A 9,712-nucleotide genomic window follows, 5' to 3' on the forward strand; every position below is an offset into this window, starting at 1 on the left:
TCCAAGCGTTGAGGCAGCGTCTTGCGCGGCGGCGGCAGCGTCTTACGCAGCGACAACAGCAGGTGCGCAGCGGGGGCAGGTTGCGCGGCGGCGGCGGAGGCGTATTGCGGCGGCGAGGATATGCTGAACGAGATTTGCAGCAGAGGAAGAAGATGAGAGAAAGGCAGGAATTAAAATTGGATGAAAAACCTAGCAGACATTCTCTTCTCTGAATGCTTCTAATATGAAATCAAAAAGAAAAAGAAAAAATTTTAAAAACCAAAACTTTGAGGGATCAAAATCTAATTAGTAATTTTTTCAAAAAAAAAGGGGATATATTTTATAATTATTTTAATGATGGTTAATGATACTCCTATAAAAAATAAAAAAAGAAATCCATAGCTAAAATTATAATATTAAAGTATATCATTCGTGTCACTTTTATATCTAAATTTTTTAACCTAAATCACGTACCTAACTTGCTCCTCCACATTAATTATTTCAGATATATGTATATGCTTCTTTATTTTTCTGTTTATTATTGTTGGCCACTAATCATATCTAACTTGAATATGTTATCTATTTTTATATATTATTTATATTTTTTAATTCATGATTTAATGATTAAATAGTCCTGTGTTGAGATATTTTCATCGAATGTAACTTCAAAATTGAAGATTTTTGCACATCAATACGAAGATAGAATAATTCTATTTTAATTTTTTTAAATTTAATTCTATTTTATTTGTGAGTTGAAAATTTTTTAATTTTAACTCTACCTACATTTTAAAATTTTTAATTCTATTCTATCCAATTCTATTCATAGAAAAATAAAATATTTTTAAGTAAATATAAAATTTAATTATTCTATAATTTATATATATTAATTAATAAAATATAAAAAATTAAGTTTAAATTAAAACTAAAAATAATAAAATTTTTAAAAAATTTAACATTAATTTACAAATAGCATAATCATAAAGTTCTTAATAAAATTAAAATAACATAAATAAAAATAAATATTTTGTCACTTTTTTTAATTCAAATTTTTACAACATTACTCTTTAAATTACAAATATATTAATTAAGTAATTTAAATAATTAGTTTAATAGTTATTTTGAGTTTTTATAAAAAAAAATTGTAAATTTAATACTCATTTTTTACTATATATATAATTTTTAAATATATATTATATAATATATTAAGACTGCAGATAAAATAAAATAGAATATACCTTAAATTCGTAACAAATTTTATCTACATTTAATCATATCAAATAGACAATTCTATCCAATCGGATTAGATATCCGTGAGTAGAATATATATTATTAGTTTTATATGCATAAATTTTTTTATTTAAAAAATGCCAGTTTTGAATTCCAAAATATTATACTCTTATTTAAAAAATGCCATCTGGCTTAGGTTTAGTGTTTTAAAGTTCAAAATTCTAAATTGAACTTTAAAATATAGAAGTGGGTCACTGTTTAGTGGAGAATTAAAAATAAAAATGATCGCACGTCAGTACGTCACAAATATAGGTCCAGATGCGTCAGCTAGAGCGTCATATGAGGTAGACAAAATAAATAATATTGAGTTATTGACAAATTATAATCTTATCTTATAATAGGACAACATATAATTGAATAAACAGATATGTGGAATTTTAAATTTGTAAGAAGTCAAATGGCTACTCTTGATGTCTTCACCAAAAAATTGATATAGCTATCAGTAATTTGAAATTTAAATATTTTTATTTTATTGTTAGAGAATGTATTGTGACATATATAACCATAATAAATTTAACATAAAATCAAAATTTTGTTTAGTAGAAATTATTTGATATATTTCTTATATCTAAGATAAATTATCCAAAGATGATCCTAAATGATTTGTCGTGATCGCACCGGTTCCAAGTTCCAACCAACCATACCAACTGATCACATCTATGGAATGTCTTAACTCAGTGATAAAAATAAATAAATAAATAAATAAAAATATAAGGGAGTATATTTAATTCAGAAATCACTTCAAGATTATTTCTAAAGACTTATAATTAACTATTCTTGAGTGGCTTTTATTATGTTATCTCCATCTTTCTATGGTGATTTTTATGGTAATTTTTACCGTTCACAATTGGCGTGAAATTTTTTATTTCTTTCTAATCATATAAAATTAATTATCAATTTAGTATTCAAAAGGTTCGCTATTGATAAAAATTTTTAAAAATATTATTAATAAAACAGACTTTGAATAATTTAAAAATTGGACAAAAAATATAGTCATTGTAAAGAACTACTAATTCAGTATATTTGGTCTCTAGAAAATTTATTTTTCTTAAAAAATTGTAGTCATTCACAATAAAAAATTCACTTAACATAAAATTATCAAATTTTAAGAATAAAAAATTTTATTTTTTAAATAATAATTATAAAAATTTATATCAAAATTTTATTTTTAAATATTTTTTAAAATATATATTTAATATCTAATTTTTTTATTTTATCATATTTTTAAATTTTTTTACGAGTTTCTTTTTCTTCAGCAACAACGTGAATTTTTTTAGTATTATTTTAATAGTTTACTCTAATCATAATTATATTCTACTAATTAAAAGCGGTTAATCTCTTAACGCACAATATTTGTTAATTAATTGAGTTATAAACTCAATTTTATTCATATAGTAATAATTATGCATTTTTTAAAAACATTTAAATAGGTTCAATATTCATCATCTACCAAAATTATATATATCTAAATGTTTAACAAGTTATTAAAATTGACTTTGTATCAATAACGAAAATCAAACTTAAGTCTTAAACAGTTAAATCCTTACAAATTTAATTTTATTTCTAATTAATTAATTATATCATATTTTGTAAATATACAAAGTTTGTGAACAGGTCTAGCAACACGTGAGTAGCTCTCACAATATTCCGTCACCCCACTTAGCCATTTTTTCCTCTTTGGGGACAACCAGGAAAGTTCAGAAGATAGAAATATAAATGGCTCACTTTAAAATAAAGAGGGACAAGATTGAGATAAGTAAAGTGAGTATGGTTAATTGCTTATGTAATGCGTGTACTAGAAAAGTATAATAAGTTCCTTTTTCTACCATCCTATCATTGCACTCATCTCATCCAATTTAGAGTAACAATGATGATATCTATGCATGATCTATCTAGCTTTATCATTCGCAAAATAATAGTAATAATAAAAAAATATTACAGTTATCGTTGTGACAGATATAAAGTTTAATGGTTTAGATTTTTTTTTTTCCCTACTATTTTGTGAACTCTATACTTACAAAATTGTTATTTGTTAACAACTTAACATCTAAGTATTTGATTTAATAATAATAATAATAATAATAATAATAATAATAATAATAATAAAATGAAGAGTTTACATGTTACAATGTTAAATGCACCAAGATCTAAAACGACGAATATTTTAATGTACGAATAATATTTTTGTATCTCAAAATAATAAACTAAAAGCCTAAATAATATACTGAGTTCAATGTTCAAAAAACATTATTTAGTCGAATTAACTTTGTGTATTTTCACTGCCAAAAAAAAAAAAATCATACCTATTCAGTATGACTATAGGTAGGATATTCATGTTAAGATTATGAAATTTCAAATTTCACACCATTATTTGGCTGCTAAAAAAGCACAATGAAAAAAAAATCATGACTTGATCTCTGATCTCAATACATGTAATGCTGTGGGATTTTTTTTATTTAAATTAAATAAATATAGTAATTAAAAAAATGAATAAACAGTGAAGTATTTATAAAAATACATTCTGAGACACATTTCGAACGCTGAGGGGGTAATCTTAAAATAGTCATATCTCGGATATTGTGACCTCGTACTGTGAAAGTGTGATGGCGAATCACATCCTGGATTCACCCGGGATATGTATAAGGGTTTAAATCGGATACTAAGCATCTGAGATAGACGCATAACGTGTAGAAGGTCTCAGCACCCGAGATATGAGCAATCGTCGTGGATGGAGTCTCAGCATCCGAGATAACCGGTTGGTAAATCCACCGTTCGGAAGCATGTGCAAAAATCTATATGCAACCCACCCAACCTCCTTCGTACCTACTCCCCCCCATATTGTTCAGGATGACGGTCTTAGCCCATCCAGGCTATCAACCTAGTTTGTACGCAACATCACAGTCTTATTAGACTCGAAAATCACTCCTTCATCACCGTCTCATACTACCCCATTGGGATAAACCACAACAAAGAAGAATTGATTATTCTCCATCGGAACAAAACGGAAAGAAGAGAAAGAAAAGATTGGTTTGTGAATTGTGTGGGGGGAGGTATTAGGATGAGCTTTATAAATAGACTTATTCTCCAACATATCTTGGATGCAGAGACATCTAAACCATAATACACATATCTCGGGTGTTGAGATCCTAATTAAATCTTTGACTATATCTCAGATGTTGAGGGGGGAATTAGGGAGTTACTCATATCTCGTGCTAATACCCTCTACACGTTATGCGCCTATCTCAAATGTTCAGTATCCGATTTCAACTTCTATACATTTCTCGGGTGCACTCAGGATGTGACTCACTGTTACCCTATCACAACACGGGGTCACAGCATCCAAGATATAGCTATTTTGGGGTTATCCCTCACCATCTGAGTGTCCCAAAATACATTTTCGTAAATAGCTCATCGTTGATTCATTTTCGTAATTATTATATTTATTTAATTAAAATAAAAAAAATCCTGTGCTGTGCCACCATATATAGTCACACTCATATCAGTATACCAATGTTATGACTTCTAGTTTTAATTTATTTTTATTTTTTGGACTGAATAACTTGATTATGTTAAAAGATAGATGAACATTTAAAGGAAGATACTTAAAATAAGCCAAATAAAATTTAAGAAGACTATATTTTGAGTGAGTTTATTTTTGTTATCATATATTTGGTCATAATCAAAATAAATATGAGATAATCCTATCCCATCAATGAATAGCTTAAGACAAACATACCCAAGTTCTTCGGCAGATTGACACTTCTTAAAGAAATTGAGATGTTTCCAAAAGAAAAAGGAAACTGAATCATTTTATTATACATGAAAATTCTGTGCTTCGATCAACAGCTTTTTTTTAATTAGTATAACAAAAATGTTTAAAAAATCATTAAATTTATAGATTTTGTGTCAATCATTTCCATGCTATATTTTTTTTTGAAAAAAGAAAAGAAGAAAGAAGAAAGAACTATCTACTTTTGAGGTCATCCACGCCCTCCAAATCCAATCAATCTCCCCTGTTTCTACTTTTGTGTAGTGTAGAGTGTATAGTACTATATAATACCAATCCTATCCCATCATCCTTCGGCCGCAAAGCAATTCAAATGTCACCAGTCTCCACACATTCAAGCTCTCACCATATAACGATAAACGTAATTATGAGGTGTGAATTCCTTTTCTCTCTAAATAGCTCATGTCACCTTCACTTGGAGTAAATCTAGTATTAAGTAATAACCCTTGTTCCCACTTGTCTCTTAGCTGATTTTTATCTCTTTCCACTTCAAAACTATGCAAAAAGCTCATAAATGAGGCTCCTTATAACCACAAATAAAGAAACATGAACGATAAAAAGAGTTCATACCGTAGTATGAACTCTTTTTGTCATTCACTAAATCAATGTGAACGCATTCTCTATTCTTGCCAAAACAAGGTGATGAAAGTTAGATATCATGTCACATAAAGGTAACCCTTTAACTCTGTCAGCTTTAAAGTTTATAAATAGCACTTTACTAAGTGATTAGTTGATTACTATTCACCCAATGTAACTAGGCATTAGGATTTACATTTCTGACCCATGAAACTCACCATGCTTTTGTAATTAGTCCAGATATAGCAACTGTGCAAGATCACATGGCTTGTAATTAATATTTAATAATACACAAAAATTGATTATTACAAGAGTATTCTATGAAGTTTAAAGATATTGATGCCATTCAGCTATTATAGCTAAAAACAACCTATCTCACCAACTCAATTATTCTTATGAAAGTCTATATATCCACCAAACAAATATTGGATACAAGGTATCGGCATCAGAATAAGAATTGGGTACAGAAAAAAAATCCAAATATGTTCAACTATAGTAATAAAATCCATTCATATGCTTCCTTTTTTTCCCTACCAATTTATACAGTAACATGACCATGTTGCTCCTACCAAGGATAATCACAGGTTGAAGAAAAAACGATAAAAAAAATAACCCCATGAAGCATAACCCAAGCAGCTTATAAATTATGTATTAGTGTATTACCAAATTTAGATTTTTTCATTCACAACAACATAAGCTCTGGGGGAGAAAAAATCAGTATCTCCTTAACTCCTTAGCCACCAAGCACATAACATATGACACATATTCATTGCAATAAAAGTAGTACATAAGCATGTATTAACTGGTGCTACAATTTGAAACAGCATGAAACAAGGTGGTTTTAGATTCAGAATTTAATAGCAGAGCAGAGAGTTGGACAATGTAGAACCTTTCGCATGGAGAAACTGGTTGCAAGTATTAGCACCAGAGTTGGACTCACTCTTTATCTCTACACATTCTCTATATGGGGAACAATGACCGTTTTAGTGTTATCACATCCCCTATTTCTCATCTTCTGAACATTCTAAGTGTTAACTGTGCACCTAGTGTTTTATCTCAATCAGAAAAGGGAAAGGCTGATGGCATGTTAATGATTAGCACGACTTCATGTTTAATTTGGTAGCAAATATGGTGACCAATGCTAACATAAGTAAATTCCCCCTTATACCATCTATTAACTTGTATAACAAATGTTCCCTTAGAATCCCTCAAAGATAAGATAACATTGCATTATGAAGGAACTGGTTTAAAGAATGACTATGACTCTTAACTCTTTTCCATCTGAAACTATCTGGAAAGAACAAAACCCCAAACTTGCAAACACACCACAAACTCTCTTGGTATATTACTAAATCGAACCTCAATCATACAGAGCCACAGAAAAATCCACATAACATTGACTTATCATTCCAACAAGACAAGCTCGTCACAAAGGAAATGCAGCTCAAGAAACAAGCAATCCCAACAATAAAGGGAGATCAAATTATTCAGAGCTAGCACCGTAGAGTTAAAAAGTAATAGAGAGGTCCCAAATGTGAAAATAACAACTAATAAAAAAAATTAAATAGTAAAAAAAAAAAAAGAAGCTTATTTCTTCTTGTAGCGAGCTACCTCATCGTCGTTGGGGAAGAAACCCATGAGTCTACCCGCTGAGTTCTGGTAAGCGTACATGAACCCGCCCATGAGCCCAATGAGTCCCCCAGTCACCATGGAAGGTCCCTTGATTCCAGGCTTAATCCCTAATTTCAACCAAATTGGGGGCAATTTTTAATTTTATCATCATTATTATTATTCAATTGAATTGATTAATTGAAATATAACTAATAGAGAGGGAAAAAGAGAGGTGACCGGAGAGGTAACCGACGGTGACCGAAATGCCGGTGAGGGTGGAGAATCGGAGATAATCGAGGGTGCTGAAGTTGCCTACGACTTTGGTGAAGGGAGGGTTGCGATCGATTACAGGGTACTCTGGCTTCGTCGATGCTGTGATGTCTGTGTTCATCTTCGCTTCTTCCTCTTCTTCGCTGAATCTCTCACTCTAGATCGATTACTATAACAGATTAACAGACGCACGCACCACAACACAGCTACTGTAACAGCAGAACTAAGAAGAGACACTGTTTTTTGTGTTGTTGGGCTTTCTATTGGGCCTTACCTCCAGCTTTAGGGATAACACTTTTGGCCCACTCTATATTGGGCTTCAACTTTGCTTTCAAAATTACTTCTCTACAGTACTTAATTTTCTTTACTTATTCTTTTTTTCTTTTTTTTTTAATCTTACCAGAAACCTGCGCAGTATTTAAGACATATTTTTCTGGATACAAATTCAAGTGCAGTCGACTTCACATGAAATTAATAGTTGAGAATCATTAGATAAAAATTTAGTCAGTCAAATAAACCATTTAACAGGTCTCAACTATCAACTTCACGTAAAGTCGACTGCACTTGAGTCTCTACCATTTTTCTGATTTTTTTTTTGTGACTAGACATATTTTTCTGATTAAAAAACTGTTTGAAATTCTATATAAAATTTTTGATTTCTTATACAGAATTTTAACTTCTTATACAGTATATGACAACATTTTATGTTTACTACTATTTTACTGCACTTTTACGGTGTATGACACTCTCATTTTATGATTTTAAAATTTAATTTGTATTTTTTAAAATTGAAAGTTTAATATAATTTTATATAATAATAAATATCTATTCTTTATTAAAGTAATTTTAAATGTTAAAAGTAATTTTATCAAATACAATTTTTATAATCAAGTTAAGTATATAAAATTAATTAGTAGTATTATACAAGGACCGAACTCGGCTAAACATAGCTATTATAATAGCAGTTGTTAATTTTGTTTTATAAAAAATATTCAAGTTTTCAAGAATGGTGATTTAGTAGCGTCATATAGTAGACATGAATGTGATGATGAGGTGAAATATATAATGTAATGAATCATGTTGGAGACAACTCAGATTCAATCAAACTTGCCGTTGATAATCTCGAGATTCCATTATTTAGCGGAACAATCAACAATCTGCATGTTTGCATTCCTGAAGTACCCATGTTTTCCACTATCCACCAAATTATATCTCACTTCTTCTCGTACTTTTTTACCGCTTTCTTTTCCCCATTAAATAACTGCTTCTAAAGCTTAATTTGGTCCAAGTTTATAGAGAGAGATAATATCATGTTTAACTTAATCATATCTTCATCCTAGTAATATAAATTGTAAAAGTTTCTTATAGGTATCAACTTTAATGATTTTTTAACATGCACGCTGAATATTAAAAATGTTACATACATAAAAAAAAATAATTACCATATATTTATGTTTAAATATTATGTATTATTTTATTTTTTTAATATGTATTTTTTATAATTTAATATATATTTTATAAATGGATTAATAATTACTAGTCAGTTCACTAGTCCACTTAAACAATCTCAAATTTAAATCTCGCCTTATGCAATAACCCACTAATTGAAAATACAGTAGAAAAATAAACAAAACGAAGAAACATGATAATTTAAACATTCAAAAATCAGTTTTGAACTTTTGATTGAATTAATTAGTCCCACCATCATGATCATATGATTCATACAGGCTGTTCAAGTACATGAACTTCTAGCTACTTACAATGTCATTACTCATTAGGCATTTTGTTTTGATACCTTTTCTGATTTGAAGCAAACCTAACATCTTCCCTTCTGAGGCTGCTACATGCATGTCCAATTCAAAGCTCAACTCCAAAAACGCCTCTTTCTTTATTGGACATAGCGATGCACAAGTTTATATATTATTACACCACACTAACTACATAATAATAGTAGTAATAAACTGTCACAGATAATTCTAATCAAGTCATCAAAATGGTAGCACCTTAACCTTATTATTATTGCACCTTCAATCAACTTTTTATGCTTGTTATGTTCCTAATTTGGACTAATATACCAACATATCTATATCTATATTTTTACCTAAACATAATGTAGTCCAATGAGAAGAAAAATTAATATAATAAGATTTGTAATGCACGCCTTGTCTTGTAATTTAATCTTCAATCAGTCAAATCTTTGTT

At 29.2% G+C, this 9,712-nt stretch overlaps 1 protein-coding gene across 1 annotated transcript; it reads right to left on the reverse strand.

The window, feature by feature from the left end:
* Positions 1-6,943: 6,943 nt before the first annotated feature.
* LOC107637554 (NADH-ubiquinone oxidoreductase) lies at positions 6,944-7,706 on the reverse strand. Its single transcript, XM_016340959.3, has 2 exons — positions 7,478-7,706; positions 6,944-7,368 (listed from the first exon to the last, which is right to left on the reverse strand). The coding sequence occupies exons 1-2, from the start codon at positions 7,629-7,631 to the stop codon at positions 7,217-7,219; spliced, it is 306 nt and encodes a 101-aa protein (XP_016196445.1). The 5' UTR covers positions 7,632-7,706; the 3' UTR covers positions 6,944-7,216.
* Positions 7,707-9,712: the final 2,006 nt, after the last annotated feature.

Source organism: Arachis ipaensis, chromosome B4, assembly GCF_059453495.1.
Source record: "Arachis ipaensis isolate K30076 ecotype BB chromosome B4, ASM5945349v1, whole genome shotgun sequence".
Classification (NCBI taxonomy): Eukaryota; Viridiplantae; Streptophyta; class Magnoliopsida; order Fabales; family Fabaceae; genus Arachis; species Arachis ipaensis.

What these genes read in the sequence shown, in the direction of transcription:
- LOC107637554 (XM_016340959.3), bottom strand. Translation starts at nt 7,631, where the DNA reads ATGAACACAGACATCACAGCATCGACGAAGCCAGAGTACCCTGTAATC. An exon ending in CACCGTCGGTTACCTCTCCG is followed by an intron (nt 7,369 to 7,477) that starts GTCACCTCTCTT and finishes GGTTGAAATTAG; the next exon opens with GGATTAAGCCTGGAATCAAG.